Source organism: Ciconia boyciana, chromosome 3, assembly GCF_034638445.1.
Source record: "Ciconia boyciana chromosome 3, ASM3463844v1, whole genome shotgun sequence".
Taxonomy (NCBI): domain Eukaryota; kingdom Metazoa; phylum Chordata; class Aves; order Ciconiiformes; family Ciconiidae; genus Ciconia; species Ciconia boyciana.
Window position 1 is genome coordinate 52,974,018 of NC_132936.1, and position 21,025 is coordinate 52,995,042.

Here is a 21,025-nt window from a genome sequence, read left to right on the forward strand (position 1 = left end):
TTACTATTTGTGTGCTGACCAAGGGAAACAAAGGTGTCTGCAACTGAGGATAAATATAAAAAAAGCACATAATTTTTACCATATCATTTTATTCAACTTTAATATGGTTTGCATTATTAACTTCTAAAACAAAATGATTTCCAGTTTAGAAAACAATGCACTGACCACATAATTCCTTTTCCATTTTATACAGTTATACAAATATTCTAAATACACATTTTGTCAAGATGGTGGCAAATAAGATTTAACTGTACAGTACATAAGGAAAGAAAATATTTTAAGCATATTTAGAAGCAATAGAAATGTCTATACAAAACAAGCAAAAATGGAATAAAATTTTATATTTAAAGTATTGCAACAGTCCCACAGGTTTGTAACAAAAATGTCTTTGCACAGTTCCTCACAATGCCCCATTAATAGCTAAAGCAAGACAGCAATTTTTAGAAAATAATGTTTCAAAATGCTACACATGATACTACTGCTTGCACAGTCTGATCAAAATAACAATCTACTTGGAATCAAGCAAAACTGAGGAGGAGATATACCAACCAACTTTAAAATTATCTGTATAAAAGTCATTGCACATTATTTTACTCAGTTGTTTGAAAAGTAAAAAAGTGTATTTACAAAATATTTCGCAGACAAAATTATAAAGTGAATGGATAATATATAAGTAACACGTCTTGATACTGACAGTTCAAGAACACACACTAATGGTTTTATCGTTTCAAGAGGTTTTCAGTGCTCCTTCCTCCAGGAAGTAAACTTGACTTCTACTTTGAAATGGATTTACAAGATGTTACACATAGCTATTTCAACATCAGCATTATAAAACAGTATGTTAGAAACATGAAAGAAAGAAGAAATTTGTACATCTTAAAAAGTGAGCTATTCATAGATCAACAAATGTATTTTTTTTTTAATTTAGTTAGGATAAGCGTTCATTATTCTTCAGATAATAAATCCAACACTTAAAATGGAAATCCTGGACTAGATGAGAATTGAAAAAGCACCATGCACAATAGTCTTAGTGTGGTAAACACTGAAAAAAAAAATAGCACCTGGAATCCTGTAACACAGATCATTTAAAACTGGTCAAGTAGCTGGCGAAGATACGGTGCCTTTGACAGTTCTCTGCTTACTCTGGAGAGCTTGAAAAGTACTGGACAGTTGAGGGAGACACACTGGATCTGTCGATCAAAGCAGCCTGTACAGTTCTTGCATATCTAGATTACATGTAAAAAAGCAAAACAGATTATTTGAAACTTACCACAAGCAAGGCATAAATCACTTGGGACCACCAAGTCCTCAACACTGTATCGGCAGAACAGGCCCAGCCCTCCCAGCACCAAGCTTTTCCCCAGCCCAGGAGGGATCCAGAGCAGCTCCATTCTCTGCTGCAGCCTCTCCTGCCACTGCCAGACTGCTCGTTTTGCTGCTGGTGCCTGGCCAGCTGGCATCACCCACCCTGAACTGGGCAGAGATCAACAGCTTGACTGCACAGCTTGGGTTTCAGTCCTGCTAATTAAGGTCTACTCATATGTGGTGGCTATTGGAAAAATCAGGTAAGTAAGTTGAGAGGATTTAAGTGGGGCAGTGTGTTATATTCATGATAAACTTATCCTGTATAAAAGTTTCCTAGTGAAAAAGAGACAAAACACTTATTCTGCAGTTATTCTCTACACAGGAAAGGGACTTGCCAAACTATTCCTGTTTCAAGATAAGCTTCAATTAGAGTTTGGCTTTCCAAGTCAGAGTTAATCAATGCCAAGACAGAAATAAACAGGGCACGCAGGTTCCACTTGGTCATGGAACTACTTGTTAATGTAGTTAAAATGTAGTTAATGCTGCTTGAAAGTACTTTTTAACATGAGATACCTGATAGAATAAAGTAGCAGCAGGCACAGTTCTTCCAAAGGTAGCTACCCTCAGAAAACTAAAAGCCCCTGCTTCGCTATTTTATTTTTAATCCTTTCCAGTATCTGCCACCTCCAATGGTTTTTCCAAAAACTCAGAAATTTGCTTCCAACCACACTTACGCTTTGTGACATCAAAATGTAACACAATGTTATCCTACCATTTGCATAGTTTGAACAACAAATCAAAATCATATCCTTTGCTTTTTAAATTAGTTCTTTCCTTCTTTCCATGTTAAAATTATTTGGGCACCAGCGACCCTCCCAGCCAGACCTGTATCAGCACTGAATCCCTGCAAGACCAGAAACTCAAACTGACAATAGCTGGAGAGGAGCAGCCCCTCTTGGCCAAGTCCCACAGGCGGCACCTCAGAGGATACCAGTCCTCCGACCTACAACCATGACCAAAAAGAACAGGATTTAAACGGTTTGTTCCACGTTTGTAACCACCAGAAGAACCAAGTCCACCCTAGTTCTTTTGAAAGAGGCTGTGGCTGGTTTGAATGCAAGGGACCAAACCAAATGGTACCCGAGACACTCTGTAGGTTCAGTTTGTGCAGGGGGGAGAAGTCTATGGCCTTAATCTATGGCACGTAATTTTTAAGTGCATTTAAAAATAATGTACGATTCAGTGTGATATCAGTTTTCTGCTGGCTCCGGCATATTTATAATCTAGGAGGGCCAAGAATTTAAGCTGAGAAGGATATATACATCTTCATATTAAAATGAGACAGATGCTCTTACAGAGAGGTTGAGTCATCAAACACTGACTAGAGCAGGATCCCAGGCCTTGCCAACCTGTTGCATGTTGCAGGGACAAGAGACTGTTCTGATGAAACCCACTGATCCTCCTGTGGCGCTGGACCAGTCTGCCAAGTTCTGATTTATTCCAGAACAAAAGCAATGTAAAAGGTTCAGAGTACCATAGGAAAACTGCAGAACACGCATCACCTTCCTTTACTGCCATTTACAATGCAGATCAGAGCAAATACTACAAGTTACAGCAAGAAACAGCAGTCCACACCTTAGTAATGCAGTATTTATGAATACTGAATTATAATGGTTTTCTAGCAACAGAGCCCCATGGGAACCTATCAAAGCAATGCCTAGACTACAGGAACATTTATATCCCTGCAATTCAGACAAGTCTTTAAAATGGTTCACGTGCTAGTGCTAAAAATGAATTTTAACAAAAATATTTATTAATTATAAAATACGACAGTATGGAAATTAGGTGAGGATATGTGTATGTTTCTGCAAGCAGAGGCATTATGCTTTGCTAGAATATATTCGTGAGCACAGTCAGCTACCCTCTTAATTGACTTCTAGCTCAAGGGAAAAAAACTGCTTGGAAAATTCCTATTGAGAGGAAAGGTAACAAGAAACCCCCCCAAGCTAAAACACATCCATGTTATAAATAAATATTTTTTCTGGGACAAACATTTTTGTTACTAGATCATCCTCAGTTATTTTAATGCAAAAAAGGTGAATCCTTCATACTTTTACAACTCTCCATCACTGCCATTATAAAAAGGCACCTACAAACCATGTAAGATACTCTTAAAAAAAGAAAAGGAGAAAAGCATCTGCTGTTCTGATGCCCGCCTTTGTCTTCAGTTTTACACAAAGCTAAGGAGAGTAACAGCTGCTATGCTGCCTTCAACAACAATGGGAAAAGCAAGCAAGCTATAACACGTTTAACACCCAGATTGTACTTCCCATTTCTGTTGGGGGCATTCAGTAACATGCTGCTTTGAAATTTCAGCCCCTGTCTTTGGCTGACAGATATCCAAAATGCTTTAATCATACCTTGACCAGCTGTTCTTGCTTACGCTCCAGCTCTCGGATTTCTTGGTTGAGAATCACTGCCACATGCTGTGGCTGGCTTCTGCATTTATTACAGATCCCATACTGGGTCAGTTCATCACACACGGGACAGTGTAAGGTCGTGAAATACTGGGAGATTGTGCCTTTGCGTCCTTCTAGCTCACCGCGGGCAGTCGAGGCAGCTTTTTGAATCTGTTAAAAAAATGTAAGAGGTAATGAATTTTCAAGAGAGCAGCTCGCCTTATTCCTAGATTACATAGCCTATCTTTTTGAAGAGGAGTATGAAAGTGCAACACAGCCTGCAGGGCATGGGTTCATTCACAAATTGTTAACATGGATCGCATCACTCTGAAGAGCGTAGCACTTGCCCTGAGGTGATACACTGAACAGAGCCCACTCACACCTATTTCACAGGGAATCTCACCAGAAAAGAGAAAGAGTAACCAAAGAAATCCTCTGCCACATGCTAAATTCCCGATCTCATCTCAAACTCTGCCTCCTGCAGTTGTTCTTTTGTAGGTGCTGATCTACTTCACGTCCAAACGTGGCCTGGCTGCAGCCCCAGTGGCTGCCTTCCGGATCGTGCCTCCCCTCGAGTTTCTGTGCTGGTGCAGTCCCGATCACAGAGCTGCCACCGTCCTTTGGTCCGTGGCTCTAGCTCATGCTCTGATTTCTCCGGACAAAGCTCCACCACTGCTCCCTTCACTGCCCAGGGAAATTTGTTCTCTGCACTCACTCCTGGTGCTGCATGACTTAAGCTTTGTGCTGTCCTTCACTCTCCTGCTTCAAACACCCAGCTGCTCTGCTCCCTATGACCTCCCTTGGTGCTCCCTGGCCTTGCAGAAAGTCAGGGCTCTTTTTGCTTTTTGTAGAGCAGCTTGTTGGTGATACTTAAGGCAAGTGTCACAGTGCCACCAGAAAGGTAGAGAAAAGAAGCAGAATTGAAGTCAATCAAGGCTATATTAAAAGTCTGCAGTGGGAAACATGATGTACTACTATGCTGCTGAAATCTACACTAAGCAGAATAACCAAACTACACGGATACACTGTCTTTCACCATCCCTTTGTCAGGGGAATCACAAACTAAAATCCAGCTATCTAACACTTCTCTTCCTGAGTCTCATTGATTTCTTTAACTTTTAGGAAAGTCAGTTTTGGATATAATTAGTTTAAAATTTCTGGTGATACAGATTTTTAAAAAAGTGTTCCTGCTGCTGAGGCATTACCACCTTTTCTATAAAGAGGAAAGATCTTCAGAACATCTTGGAAAAACAGGAGTTCCAACATCTACTATAGAGAGATTTTAAAAGTGGTACAGCCAAATAGATGCATATACAAGTACTGCTAAAAATATACAGTTATGGCAAAATATTCTTTTAAACTATGGAAGGAGGCAGAAAGTAGAAGATGATAGTGTGATCAACCCTGCACAGAAGGACTGGCCGAAAAAATTGATTTACTAAATGAAACAAACCGCACAGAAGATCTCAGAATCAGGTCTGCATGTTTGGGCATCAAACACTGCCTTGTAAAATAACCTTTGCTGTTGCCTCATATAAACCTTATTCCATTAAAAGTCATGACAAAACCAAAGACTGTATAGATGCACTGCATTTGTAATCTGTTTGTTTTCAAACACTTACCCGTGGCAACTCATGGTACCAGCTGAAGACATCTATGCCAATAAGTGAGAACACCCTAGCCAGCGGTGGCAGAATTTGTTTGGTAATATAGTATGTAGCATTCAGCCTCAGGTTGGGATCCTGCAGGACTTCAATGGGCCGCCTCACCAGCTGTATCAGGGGCAGTCCGGGCATGCCGTACACAATGACATAGGGCACTCGCTCCCCAACTCGTGGTTCAGAGCGACGGTCATAGGCAAGCATTCTCCTGTTTAAAAATAGCCTTTATAATGCATCCAGAGACAAATTCATAGTTATTTCATTTGCTTGTAAAGTTTCCCATCTGATTATATTAGTAGCTCTCCAGATGACTGAAGTTAGTGTCTATTATGAAGCACAGGACCAAGTTGTTTCATTTTTAGTTTGTCTCATGATCAGACCCAAATTTTAGAACTTGGAATGTGAGCCCTAAAGATATGTTCTGTTTCAGGTCACTTGGATTTGCATGCAGGTTGCTTTCAAGCTACCCCTTCCTTTAAGAAATATTTTAATAAAGAGCAGCCAGGGTACTAAAAAGAGCTCAAGTACCCAGAAAGCAAAGGACAATTCAATTTGAATTGTCATATCAATCCAGGACTTGAATTTTATTTTATTTAAAAAGCATGGCTTAATTTGAAGACCTTTTATATTAAGCAAGGTGGCAAAACATGCCAGCTCACATTATCTATTACTGATAAACAATATCAACAGGATGAAATGTTAACTTTAAGTAAGGTACTTTTTTAAAAATGAAAAATTATGCCTGGTAATGTATTTCACAGCACTGAAAGGCATGATTATTACAATTTTTAACATATCTAATATCCATGAGTGATGGGTGATCTTGGAGAGTCAAGGCCTTGTACAAAAACCGAAGCATAAGTAACAGCAGTGAACACACTGTTACAGCGCCCTGACAAGAAAACTTCACTCTTGAACATGTGTGGCTCTTTCCAGGACTACGAAATGGCTTTCTGGGACTGTCTGATGCCTGATCTCTCCTCACACACAGAAGAAAGTCAGAGCCAACTGCTGCAACAATATCTGAAGGAGACATCTCACTGCTACCCATAACATGGCAGTACAAAGGTCAAGAGAAAAAGTATCTACGATTAGCACTTCTTAATCTCATTACCTGGTGATTTCCAGGGCTGGTACACAGGATCCAGGTTTGTAAGCTGAGCTCCCTCTGTACTCTTTTGCAAAGATGAAGTCTTGCATGCTGGCTTTTCCTTCCAGTAACTTCATGCATTGATTCTGAACATACTGTTTGATCTGACTTATGTCCCGTGTTTCAAATAGCAGCTTGATAGAACACTCAAGTATCTTTACAACCAAAGGAGAAAGGTGAGAAAAACATGTATGTTTAACTAAAAAATAATTCCAAATAATTCAGTGAATTATATGGAAATATTAATACACTGCTTAGAAAAAGTACCAGTTGTGAACTAGAATGTTAGTATGACAACAGGTTGCATTCTCTTCCACTCAAAGACATTCATAAACACATTACTGGACAACTTTTTCCTCAGTTTGACACATCTTTCATGACTTTATCCATACTCCGGCACTAAGACTGTTTCAACAATTACAGAGGTCTTCCAGAGTACGAGAGATATTTTTTCCCCGTAGTCTGAAATATTTTGCCATGACTTTCTGACCATCTCAGTAAACAAAAGATTTGGGATTAAAAAGAAAAATGGAAGAAAATCCTCCTAAGTGATTCCCTTTCTTACTGGCATAAATTTGTTTTGACTTGATTAAGACCAAGAGCCTTTTCTTTTTAACCCCCCCAATACATAGCTTAAAATAAACAGGCAAGGAATTTTATTTTAAATTAATTCTTCACTAAACTAGATCTATGTAAGTGAGCTATTTAGCAGACACATGAGTGTGCCTCACTCATCTTGGAGTAACACTTACTTCCAGCTACAGTGAACTGGATCAAGAACGGTCTGCTAGAGAACTTACATGGGGCTGAGGGCTTTTTATGGGGTTTTTAGGGGCTGAAAGACAGTAGTTAAGATGGAAAGTGCAAGATCTTCACTTTATCTTTCAAATGGCTCATACCAGAAAAAACAGACAAAGTCTCAGACAACTCACAAGGACTAGAAACTCTGAGAAAGGACAAATATACAATGAAATAACAGAATACTATAATTTCATTCAGGAAGGAATGTATGAGTATTTTACCTTGGAAACAGCAGGACAGGAATCCCTTCGGACTGTCTCTATGCCTTTTGCGTCAAATACTGGGTCCTTCTGGTCCAGTGTTTCATACATGTAACCCACGTACCTCTTTTTAGTTTGCAGGACACATGGCAAGTAGACCTGGAATGTTTAGAAAGAAGATGCCCAATCTGGCATGTGTTGGGAATATAAGGTGGCTCTGAACATAAAGGGTTTCCTAAGGAATACTTTGCTTTGTTGTTGTTGGTTTTTTACTTTTTTTTTTAAATCATTAAAACCAATAAACTAGATCAAAGGACTGTTAAAGGATGGCTGAGGAAGCTGTGATTCAGTGGTGTTCCATTCTTAAATCACTTTATATTTCATCTAGCTATAAAGGCTAAGCAACCTGAAGCTCAGATGAAAAGTGACACACGGTATAATTTGTTTCAAGTACCCTTACTTTTCTGGATTGCATCTGTCAGCATTTTTAATGTAACTATTATATCTCTTTCTTAAAAAGACAACTTGATTTTAAACATCAGAGAAGAAAACTTTCCCAGCAAAAGTAGTGGCTTTGAACTTTTTATTTTCAAACTTCCCCTAACTATGAGGTGCCTAAAATCAGTTACTATCTTGATTTGGGGAAAGCATGCTTTTTAAATGCCTACGCTCAGAGAACAGTTTCCTCATGAATGGATTTTTAGGGTCTCTTCTGCTTGTTTTCTCCAACCTCTTAATTCATTCTTGATTGTGTCAGTATTCCTTGACCAATTTTAAAAGAAAGAACGGGGAACAATTTCCTCCCAGTATTACTAGGATAACGCCACGTCTTCCTGGCTCTCATGGAAGAGGGAGCAGCGAGTTTAGATTGCCTCAGGCTGAAGAAGGTCCTGCACATAGGTGTTCCATTTCTTGAACAAATGCTTCAGCTTTGAGGCGTTTTCCTCTTCCTGTGCTAGGAGAGTACTCAATATTTTGACCCACGGGTGAATAAGGGCACTTGAAGTGAAGCACTCGGACATCTTCTCAAGTATATCCTTGCACCTAGTATTTTTTTCTAGCTAATTACTCCTCCAGCTTAATGACACAGAATTGCCTCAAAGTGGGATGGGGGTCTCTACATTAGTCAGTGAGGAAAAGTTGCCGTGCCTTCCACAGGTATCCTGACTTTTCTTGCTAATATTTTTCTACTGCATTTTCCATGAAAAATAGCAATTTGCTTACAAATTCTGATCGAACCTGTTGAGTCAGGTATGTACTTTGACAATATCTAGAGCACCTGAACTGATTGCTAATGAGTTTCCAATGATAAACTTCGACCAAAATTAGTATCACATTGCCTTGCTCTTCAATAAAAGGCTTATTGTCATTAATACTTCTTCCAAAAGCCTACCGAAGCAATTTTTATGATTTTTCATTTTATATGTATATGTATCCCATGGACATACCCTGAAGTGTGCTAAGGCTGCCTGAAGAATAAATATCAGGCTTGTAATTAATGCACTGGAATCACTTCAAGGGATGGTGTACATTTTCACTACCACGTTGTACACATTGGTTTGATTGTATGTATATAATACAAAATTGAGGGAGACATTTCCAAAAATTGATGAGACAGGAATTTCAATTTGCCTGGTGCTGCCTGTGCAACAGGCCACCAGGCATCCTGATGTGAAAGTAGGAATATTTCTTTTTGTTGTTCATGCTGCAGTGCTCCCCTGACAAGGTCCCTGAGGCATTAAGGAGCTTGCAATACACCTGCAGAAACAGTACAGCACACAACTGTTGTGTATCCTTATGCTATGTTAGTGTCCAGAAAAATATTTTATCTTCACTTTTTTTTTTTTTTAGGATAACAATGTTTTCACCCAACACACTTGAAGCAAAGTATTTTCCTTTTACCTTTTCAAACTTCAGTTTAACAGGTTTGGGGTTTGTTGCTGTTACAGCTTCAGCAATTTCTTGACCAATCTTAAAAGACTGCTCCTTCGTGGCTCCTTTCAAGAGTACAAACATGCTACGAGAAATCACACATAGGAAATAAGCACAAATCTGTTCAACATATTTCCTGAAACTTATAAGCTATAGTTTCCTGGTGGCAAGGCAGGGTTGTTGTTATCAATTCTGTTCCCTTCCCTCAGCTAGAAAAGCCAAAAACCTGAGAAACTTCAGTGTTCAGTATGAGATCAGGAGTGCCAAAGGCACGATGAACACTGTGACTCTCTGGTGAGGCAGGGAGTGTGACTGCTCCCAGGCACTGCAAAACTTGAGTTCCCAGGAGAGAACTGCAAAGAGCTCTGGGTACGCCCTTTTTTCCCCACTATGGGCAGCAATAGGATTTTACTTCCTTTCTCCAACAATTATTTTTTGGTGAAGCTACTATGAATTTAGTATCTTTGAAATTCCAAGTCTTTCATAAAATCTGGCTGAAATCAGTCATTGCATTCACAAGTTATTAAGGAAGGACAGCAAGACAAGCTTTGTGTCCCATGGCTGAAAAATTATCCAAGTCTAGCACCAGAGATGGATGTGCCTAGGACACAGCTATTATTTAGATGAAAGATTGACTGAGAAAGGGGAGATATTTATATGATGTATTTCATGCAGCCTAATCATAGCTGTGTATGCTCTGGTGGCTGCTTCTGAATTGTATCCACTTTTGAAGCTTAAAATAGTGCCTTCCTCTAAGTATCAACGTGCAATGCCTACTATATTATAAATACTCTATTTTTCAAAATAAAAATGGCATCAGAAACAGGCACAAAAATACTCATTTGATACTTAAGACTTATATTAATTCACATCTGAAAAAGTGTTTCCCTCCTCTTTCTGTTCCACATAATTTTCAAAAAAAAAAAAAGGAAACCCTCAAAGTGCTTTCTTAAGAGTCCTAAAAGAAACTCCAAGAAAAAAAGTATTATTTACTTTGCATATTCTGCAAGACAGTAAGCAACATCCCAAAGAGGGTCCAAATACTCTTTTCAGTATCATAAATTCCCCTTGTTGAGACAAAATAAAAGTGTATCTATGAAGAACTATTATGATTTTAAAACACTGTAAGAAGCAGACCATTAATTACCTGTCAGTATCACCATACACAACGTGAGCACCCCATTTTTTTGTATCGTTCACCAGTTTTATAGCACGCTCCAATGTTTCTCTGGCTTTGTGGACAATGCTATCCCCAACCTGCAAAGTTAAAGATAAATTGAAAATCTTTATTCTACTGGTAAACTCAATACTAGCTCTTGGTAAACATAGTCTAACCTTGCCTGATCTGTTTATGAAAATTACTGTATTGAGACAATATATTTTATTTCATGGTTTAAATGCATATAATAAATAAAAAGGTTGCTTACATTACCCCAAAATAGCAAGAATTAAATGAAGAGTGATCAAAAATTATTAAGAATTAAAATAAAGGAAAATTTGGTTTAAACTTCTTTAGGCATATTAAAAGTGTAAGGAGCAACACAAGATCGCTTAGGATAATTTTCTCTAGTTTTTGGATTCTGCTGATTCCTTTTATGAAAACTATAAACAGCTACAATGTTTTATTTTTTTTCCACTATTAGAACTGTAATCCAATCTACTTTTGGAGAGAGTTCTACAGAAATGCCATCTCCAAATGGTCTTTTATGGGAAGAAGAAAAATAAGACTTTTTTTTTTTAAAAAAAAAAAGGATCACAAATCCGAAGTTGCTGATTTTCAGTACTACAAATAAAAACAGCTTTTATGAAGGTATTCAGATTAAATATGTTTCAAATAATAATACTGTGTTATCTGACTATACTTTATTAATAGTGTCTTTCCCAGTTTTTCTGCATTTTCATCTGCAACCCTTACCTCAGTGCATGGCATTCTTCCAGAAAAATTAGCAGCAGTATAACCAAATGTAAAATTAGCTATATATTTAAGACCCAGCTGACGAGCTTCGAGCATTCGAGTTATAGCCTTGTCATGCTTGTAAGCCTTCATTGACTGTTTCACCATTATCCTAGTCTTCAAGATTTCTTCTAGCATTCTTGGCAGCACACCCTTTCTTACTGAAGGCTGCCATAAAGGGAACAAAGAAAAAAATTATGTTAAAAAGCCCAGCCTAAACAGTTAGGAGCAAAAGCAAAACCCAGAACTGTTAGATAATCACTGTTAAGAAGACAAATTAATTAGCAAGATGCCCTAGGCACCAACAGTTTGGCTCTTCCCACAAATATTACAAGCAACCTAAAATACAGGCAAAGCTCTTAAGGGCAGTGTAAATAGCTTTTTGTTCTTTGTTTTCATCAGCCCTGCTAATGCAGTGTTTAGATAACCTTATTAACTAAAATGGGACTTGAATATTTAACTGTTAATTCTCAAAATGTTAAATGTTAAAGGAATATTATCTTTTGAAAATTCTGCAAATATTCTTTAAGTAAAGTTTGTGGTTTACATTAAATATATGCATGCTGGTGATTGGCTAATTATTTGTAAGAGCTCCAGGCCGTATTTATTAATTCATTACAAGTCAGCTAGCAGCACACATAATATAAAATGAGAACAATAGAAAGAAATCAGGGAGTTTCATCTCCCGAACCATGACTCTTTTTCTAGGCAATCATTCTGCTATACAGGCAGGAGAAGAATGAAGCATTACACACAGATAATTACTGTTTGATCCCCAAACTGCACAAGTAAAATACAGTTTAATTATAGATGAAATAAGCCTTCAGTATAACTGAAAGCATAAAGATGACATTTTATTTCCTGAACTGCCAGAAGTTCAGCACTCTGACAAATACCAAAAAACATTGGGAAATGAGAGACTGAATTTCCCCCCTTCTGTCTGCTCTTAATGCAGCAAAATATAAACTACAATATCAATTTGATCTTAAGCTAGTCAGCCAACAGGAAGTGAAAATGCCTGTCACAGAGCACTAATATAATTACCTTGACAAAAGCTACTCCGCTGGGTGACACTGTGATATCATGCCTAATCTGGTAAAGTAAGTCAGGAGGTACTCTGAGAGATGTACAGCCAAATTTGAATGCATCATATCTAATAAAGAGAAAAATTAAATATGAAGACAATTAATTCATTTACAGCCTGATCAAGCAAAAGCATCAACTCACATTAAAATGCTGATGATGCCAGCAAAGATAGAATCACAATTATAATCTCAGGTATAAACAAACATACTATCATTTAAAATTTCTTAGCTACATGAAAAAGGCTCTAGGAATAAAGTAGTAATAAATGGCTAAATTCCAACACATCCATAATTTATCAATTCTGTTCTGTGTTAATGCATTATTTCAAAATGCTGAGTAAGTGGAGGCATGTACTCATACTGTAATCCCCTATGGAAACCATGCATGTTTACCAAGTAACACATTGCATATATTTTCTTCCTACAAATTCAGAATTTCAAATCAGAAACTTGAAAACCTGATGGTGATACCTAGCAATCATCACATGCATCTTCCCATTCTTCCAAATATTGTTTTATAGAGGTAATTGTAATGAGCAATTAAATTCTTTTTTCCAATTCACAGAATTACTGTTAAGCTCAGTAAGAGATGCTACACAGAATAACTCATTGTATCTTTTCATTTTGAATAGTTAAGACCAGGGAGAACTACAACTGTTAAAAGAGAACAACAATTTATTTAACATACAGCCGAATAATACTAGTTCAGTTTTGAAAATAGGTAGTGGATTTATATAACATTTTAACTTACTCTGAAGCAATATTAAAAACTAGCATCACCACAATAATGGAACAGGTGTACACACATGCACATACAGAGTTAATTTATTTTTTTTTTTTTTAAACAGAACGGAGTCTAATTCTCTATTTAATTAAAAATACATATTGATGTGTATACATATATGTGTGTGTGTGTGTATACGCACACGCACACACTCACACAGTAGATCTTTATCATCTCTATTGTGTAACAGAAAATGGTGCTATTCATACATGCCCATTGTTTCCAATGACAACCAAAGGTTCTCAGTACCTTAGAAAAGATGCTCAAGTCTCTAAGGAATCAAAGTTTGTGAGAAGAGAGTAACGACTTACTTTCCTAAGTTTTCAACATGTCCCAGGCAGGTTGAAAAACAGTAGTTGTATGCTATCACGATGGAAGGATATAACGACTGGAAATCTAATACAAGAACAGCATTGCTGTAGAAGCGGGATTCCGGCTCCATGATTAAGGGAACGCATTGCAGAGCTTTCATTTGAGCTCGCTGCTGGATACTGGGTGTCACAGGAATATAATTCATTGGCTTTGCAATACGCAGCATCATAGACTCCACACGATACTGCAAAACAGTTGGATATAACCATTATAATTTCAAAAATGCAGAATAAATATGGGTGTATTAAAGCTGTAAATGCGCACTTAAGTTTTCTGAATTTGAAGTACCGACAACTAGTTTTCCAAAATAGCTAGCCATATTCTTACTTTTAATGTATATTTTCTATCACATATAGTGGAACTTTTCCACATGTTTCCTCACCATTTAGCCCTAATCATTGAAAATCAACTACTTCTAATTTTTATCTATGGAAAAAATAAACGTCCAGCTCAGGTTAAAAAAACAAATGTCCAACAGGCTGCAACAATATATATGGACGGCCATGCTACAGTCAGTGAATGAGCATTTGCTAGACTGTATTTTGTTAGGCTTGTGGAACATTGAAGAAAACAAAGTACAATATGCAGTTGATGACCATTTTCCATAGGAATCTGCACAGCAATTTTATTTCAACATTTAGGAAAACAGAGAAATGACATGCAAATTGTAAAAGTTGATAATTGTGCCTCCCAGCTTTTGACCATGAGAGGTAACTAGAATGTACTTGGCAGCAAGAAAAGCAAGGAAAGAATCTAAGTCAGCCCATTTCAAAAGTCTGCTGCTTTGCACTGGGTATCATACATTCTCCCTGATGATGCCACAAGTAGTACAGGAAGCATAAAATAATAAAAAGTTTAAGAACTTTCACCTTGTTCAAGACGTAACAAAATGTCATATGTGGAGGTAGCAACATGAGGAAAAAAAACCAGCCCAATTTATTTATGTATTACTCAATGCTTTAGTAAGGCTTTAAAAGCACTAGTAGCCAGGTATTCACTGTGTCCATTCACAATTAAAAAAAAACACCACAAAAAACCTGAAAGCTACATACATGGGTGGCAAAGGACTAAAAATCCCAAAGTATCAAAGAACAATCCTATATAATCCTAAGATCCTGTGCTTTGTAAGCAACTAACTCACTATTCAAAAGCCCTCTGCCTGATGCACTACACATTCAATCATTGCACTGAATGGGTTAGGTATAATCTAACTTTGATGTTATAAATGAACTTACAGAACCAATGGCTTTAACAAGACAGGCACCTTACAGACAGGTTGGGGTTTGAAAGTGTAGTTTTGCAGCAGCATGAGCTGCTGCTGCTGCCCTGCACTAATTGAGCACTAATTTGTGTCCAGTGATGACCTCAGATGTGTGATGAGGTGGTCAGGGACTGGATCTGGCAAGAGCTAGTTTCTTCCCCCCCCCCCAGTTTTCAGCAAATTCTTCAATCATCTGACTAATAATCCGTATGCCTATGACCATCTCCTGTTAGATTTGTTTAGTCTACTATGGAATATTCAAAATAGCTTAATAAAGAAAAAAATCACCTTTAAAAAAGGTCTCATAAAACTTAAAAAGAGAGACAAAAATATGGCAAAAATAACTTAAAAAAATCTGAAATCTGTTCTTAGTACTATTCCATTTTAATATCTTTTTCAGTTAAGGAGAAAAGGAATATCTTCATAAAAGATAGTGATGATTCTTCTGGGTGAAAAAAAATTATTTGAGGTGACTGGGAATTATTGCAACTGCCATTTCTGTGATCTAGAAAGTTTCAATGGAAACAAAACATACATGCACAGAAGGAAAGAGAAAAGAACAGTCAAGATAGAAAATGCAGCATGTTTCTGTTGCTCACTCCCACTCATAGCCATTTGAGAAAAAGACAGGCAGAACAGTATTTGTAGGCTGCAATCATGACAGTTTAAGCATATCTACGTTGGCAGTATGCCAGTCCCACCCTCCCTGTCCCTAACTGTGCATTTCTCTTCCCTTGCTCCAACAGTGTTACGTTTCCGATACCACGGTAAACCAGATCAGGGAGCTAAACTAGCAAATACCTATTGAATGCCACCATGGTTCTGCTGCTGCTGCTGCCCCCCCAGAAATATAGCAGCAGTACCAGCAAGACTGACAAGAACCTGCACTGGGTCAAGAGATGACACAGGCAACTGCAGTCAAAGGAAAAAAGGTAGCAACATTTTTAAATTGGGTTTAATTGTTAAGGAACAGCAGCTTTAGACACTCCTGTTTCAGGCTGGCTTAAGACAATGATGGACTGCTTAGGACATTAGTTTTTAAGTTGCCTTTTTGTCTACAGAAGCTGGCAAAATAATCAATCCTGGTCAGCTCTGCTACATGTCTATTAAAACAGAAAGCAGAAAGATGGTAGGAAGAATAATTATGGTAGGAAAGAAGATGACAACAGAAGAGCAGACACATGTGAGAGAGAGTAGTTGTGTCTCGTTTCAGGTGCTGTTCAGGGCTCACGTGAAGCAACAAAAACAGTCTAGTTAGTCTAGTCACTCAGAACCTGGGCAAGGAAAGCTTTTGGTATTACTAGAGAGTGCTGGGGTCTCAAAGAAAGAGTAGTGTAAATCTCACTCTGCCTTGCTCCCTTTCCCTCTGATGCTAGTATCAAAATAACAGAACCACACACATCTTGCATGACACATGTACTTAATAAAACCAGAGCCCTTCTTGTGTTATCATCAAATCTCACCAAGAGGTCTGCTTCACAGGAAATGTCACTTAGAACATATTTGATGCAGCTTTGTCTGCCCTAGAAGAAAATAATCTCATCTTTCTAAAACATGCTCAATTATATTTCTTAATGTTTTAAAAAACATTCATTTTCAGACTCATCTAAGTGTGAAAAATACCAACTCAAAGGGAAAACTTAGTGCTCCCAAAGTCAATAGAAGAGACTCACTGGCGTGATTACATTCGGGGCACTCTATTTTTAACAGCTAGTTTTAATCTCTGAGACTAACCATTCAATTCATTATTACTGCTTTTGAATTGCCTTTCTTTACGTTTCAATTTCATGTTACGCAAAACAGTCTTCTGTGACCTTATGAAAATACATATACTGACTGAAAAGATACTGAAGAACTAAAACATTTTGTAAAGACTATTTAGCTTTTGTGAAGCGTAAGGAAAACTAAATCTTACCTGGGAGCCTCTTGTTAATACATGTAAGAACTGAATGCCAAAAAGTCTTGCCATTTCACTTGTTCTGTCAATCAAATCCAGTTTGTCTAACAACTGGAGATTCCCACGCACCCGGCTAACATAATGATCAACCATTTTCCATCTGTGAAAGTGAATACCTCATTATAAACAATCAGGAGAATGCTGCTCTTTCTACTAAGAAAAACCTATTTTTATGATAGCTTGTTACAAACCAGCAAATAAAATTTCCCCTAGGACATTTTCATATGGTTCTTTCAAAAACATGGCGCACATAAACATACACTTACGTATTCTAAAGATATACACAGAATGTGTTACAGCAAACTACTGTTAAGGCATATCTCATTGACATACTATCCTGTTTTCCTTACTGCCCTAAAGGATTACTGAAACAGAAACTTGAGTTTATCTTCATCTGTTTATATGGGTTTTTTCAACCCGTATAAGTGGGCTTTTGTGGAAACATCCTTCTGTATTAAGAATACCTGTCTCAGTTGAACATAAATTTATAATTTCAGCACTAAACCAAATTTCCACCTTGCTGAAAAGTATTTAACTTTTACAGAAATTATATGTATGTCACAAGTGACGCTCAGATCAGTACTCAGTTTTATGAATTGTTCATATCACACAATACCAAATCACTCCAAGGAATAGTGAAACCCAGTGTGATACGTGTCATATAAAGGTATTTTTAAGCAGCTATAGTTACTGTCTTAATGTCTTGCACACTGTTTTGTACTATTTTTAAGCCTAGCTTGGCTGACATGCACTGTGAAGTAAAACAGAAACCTGATAGTTCATTAAAAGTCCTTCTGATGAATAGCATATACAAAATAAAGACCTTACAGAACTTCAAAATAGTACATCTATTCAGATATGTTGAAACTGTAACTGCAAGTTTGTTTTTGTGTACTTTAAACAGAAAAAATACAGGAAGATGAAATATTGAGGGCATAACTACACAACAGAACACAGCAGAACAGCAGAGTAAATAAGCTCACGTTGCTGCATACAGACTGTGCTAGTACCTGAGCTAAATTGATTATTTCTTCCTATGCTGACTTTAGCTTATACCTATCCAACATCAAGAATCTGGCCTTAAAAAGAACAAACAAAATGGATTCATAGATCATTACCTGTAGACGTCTGCCTTATTATCAAACCAATCAGACAGAACTCGGAAAGTAAATAAAGGAAAACGTTGATGAAGAACGTGAAAGCCCACGTTTTCAAAAGTGTAATTCATTAGATTCACCTAGAAAAACACAGAGGACATGTTAACATGCATGATGTCTTTCAACTAAATTTATTAACTTTTTATTAATACTCTTTGTTAAAAAGGTAAACAATTCTACTTAGAGGTCCCTAACTATTTACAAGTCAGGAAACAATATCCCTCATCAATTGAAAAGAGTATGCGGAATTAAGTAGATCACAAAAATCAGGTCTGAATTTGGTCAGAACAATATTTGTAAAAACTGAACCATTTGAGTTTTAAATGTAAGGTCATAAACAGCAAAACAATGAGTAAGTCTGACAGCTTAAAATAAGTTCAAGTACTTAATTTAGTAAAAGCACCATACTACACAAATTGCTAAAACAGGTAAGTTGTTCTCAAAACCCACAAAGAAGTGAAAAGGAGTATCATTAAGAAACATTACTGAAAGATAAGGGCTTCAGTATTTTACATTTTAGTGATATGCAAAATCCATTCTTACAAAGTGGCAGACTGCTCTGTTTGAAAAGGTGTACAAATAAAGAACAAAAAGTTACATAAGTTACATGAAATCTTCAAAGTCTACAATACTTAAAAATCCCCAGTAAGTCAATACATTAACCTTTTAAAAAACCTTACCTCATTTCTCATCATTCTCCAAATATTTAAGATGATTCGCCCAACAATATTTATTTCACTCATTGTATCCGATCCATATTCATCCAGCTCAGCTGCAAATCTGTTCTCTTTCTTTTCATCTAAAGACATTAAAAGAGAACATATTTAGACAAGTTCTAGGACAGTCAAGACCAGATCAAGCTATCCCTCTTCCAATTTGAGCTCTCTAGAAAAATAGGAATTCATAAAGACTGTTCCTGATTGCACAAGATTATTTATTTACCAGTCTTCCACACAATCTCTAAATACACCCCCTCCCCCCTCCATTTTTTCTGCTCTTGCACATCCCTCTGAAGATAACTCTTACTTTGGTTTCATTGAAATGGTGTCCATGGCAAAATATTCTCCATAGCAAATATATTGGTTAAGCAATGCTGAATGTTACTTGAAAGCTAGCTGCACGCACATTAGTGCACAAAAAAAAAAAACAACACACCACCACCATGTGATTTCTGCCCTAAAGAGTTTATAACTCAAGGCTTTACTTGTAATGATCTTACACAGTCATGGGAGAGAAAACTCAGCACCTTTCATACAGTAAAAGCAAACCCACCGCAGTGGGAGCAGGTAGACATGAGTTCTGGATAGCACAAATGGAGAGAATGAAATAGGAAGGAACAAATGCAGAGGCAGAAGTAACACTGAATCTTTCTGTAAGACAGTGGTGACTACAGTACAGGAAAGATATCCTCTTTTGCCATCCTTGGTTTTTTTCATGCTTTCAAATACCACAACATAAGAGAAGACAGTCTTTTTGGTATACGTTTCTTGAAACTGTCTTTTTTCAGTCAACCTAAGGCTACAGTTTTGGTATTCTTTCCTGAGTTTACATAGATGTTTTTTAAAATGTACAACACAGGTTAAAATTCAATATGAAAACACACTGTATTATTTGATCCTCCAGTCTTCTTGTTCTTTCTTATTAATTTAATGGAAGAGAAAGCACTTTGAGGCAATTTTCCCACAATTCTAAATCCATACCCATTTTTCAACTGTTGATTGTGTACTCGGCCACTACTCATTTATCAGATATCCCTGTACAGTACCCTACTAATAAAAAGCAGAACATCTTGGACAGCGCGTACAGAAGTGTGGATACACAATGCTTTGCAATAATGATCAGAACTGAGCAATTGGTTCCTCAGACAGCCATGAAGCACATTACCCTTGAAGACAGAAGTAAAAATTGCCTGAAATTTTGCAGAACTGCTGTGAAACAACATAATACAGACTAACTTTGCATGTTGATCTTTCAAATGTGTATCATATCAATCAAAATATGGTTAAGAAAACCTATTTGTCATTTATTGACCTTATCAATAAATCACAGAGCCTTGACAAAATTTAGCAGACCTTTCATACACTTTATCGAAATGCATACCAAGTTTTTAACCTCCTTATTGTTTCACATTTTTAAGGAGGAAAAATAGCAATTTATCTTTTCATGTTTGGATGGAAAAAAAGCCCCACAAGCAGCAATGTTTTTTCTTCTGCCTTTCTTCATTTCCACATGCTGGATCTCCTGAGAAAGTGAGGAACTTGTATTTTCCCCTCCTCAATTTTTTTTTTATTGGAAGCAGAAACTATCAGTTAGTTCTACTTTCTGCAGTGTCATTCTAGTTCTCTTTTGACTTGTTTAGGAGATTCCCTATGTTTCTTAAGTTCAGAACTGGACATTTTTACTATCTTTCAGTTGCGTGAGATGAAATAAAAAGAAGTCTCCTCTCATCCTCTGTTACCCACTCCCTAACTTTGAGCTGTGATGCAAAGGAGGAAACAGGAGGCTACAGTGCACACACAAAAAATGCCACTACGCACAGGCACAGTACTCACTTCTCTTGTGGTGTGTCCTAATGACTTATGAATAGTTCACTTGTAAATGGCAGAGGCAGCACCAGACTCAGCCAATAAAGCAAAACCAGAGAGAAGTCCAGCTTTCTTTTTGTTAAGTTGAAATCACAGGAAAGGGAAGGAAAAGTACCTTCCATCTTTATTTCAATAGGAGAAAAGAGGAGCATACTGCTTGAAGGAGCACTTCCTGTTCTGAAAATACAGCATGTGAAGAAGGGAGGGAAATATAAAGCATAGGGGTTGGAAACGCAGGAGGAACATAGATGGGGTCAAAACCATGGACAAGGAGGCCACAAAGCAACAGAGAACACACCACTTGTACGTTTATGGTCATGCATGCAAGCCCACACTTATGGCATGACATTTTTGGGAGGAGC

The 21,025-nt window shown here is 37.3% G+C and overlaps 1 protein-coding gene across 6 annotated transcripts in view; it reads right to left on the minus strand.

Moving 5' to 3' along the window:
- Positions 1 to 70: 70 nt before the first annotated feature.
- REV3L (REV3 like, DNA directed polymerase zeta catalytic subunit) overlaps positions 71 to 21,025 on the minus strand; it is a 129,925-nt gene continuing 108,970 nt past the window's right edge. For 5 of the 6 annotated variants that reach the window (XM_072855691.1, XM_072855690.1, XM_072855692.1 and 2 more), the window contains 13 exons: positions 18,759 to 18,877; positions 18,040 to 18,158; positions 16,880 to 17,021; positions 13,643 to 13,887; positions 12,507 to 12,615; positions 11,424 to 11,630; positions 10,656 to 10,765; positions 9,479 to 9,593; positions 7,598 to 7,735; positions 6,540 to 6,730; positions 5,387 to 5,633; positions 3,726 to 3,935; positions 71 to 1,226 (listed from right to left, as the gene is read on the minus strand). In XM_072855691.1, coding sequence (XP_072711792.1) covers positions 1,086 to 1,226; positions 3,726 to 3,935; positions 5,387 to 5,633; positions 6,540 to 6,730; positions 7,598 to 7,735; positions 9,479 to 9,593; positions 10,656 to 10,765; positions 11,424 to 11,630; positions 12,507 to 12,615; positions 13,643 to 13,887; positions 16,880 to 17,021; positions 18,040 to 18,158; positions 18,759 to 18,877 — 2,093 coding nt within the window. In that variant the 3' untranslated portion in view covers positions 71 to 1,085. Of the gene's footprint in view, positions 1,227 to 3,725; positions 3,936 to 5,386; positions 5,634 to 6,539; positions 6,731 to 7,597; positions 7,736 to 9,478; positions 9,594 to 10,655; positions 10,766 to 11,423; positions 11,631 to 12,506; positions 12,616 to 13,642; positions 13,888 to 16,879; positions 17,022 to 18,039; positions 18,159 to 18,758; positions 18,878 to 21,025 lie in introns of those variants that run through there. The other variant, XM_072855695.1, reaches the window with a different exon arrangement.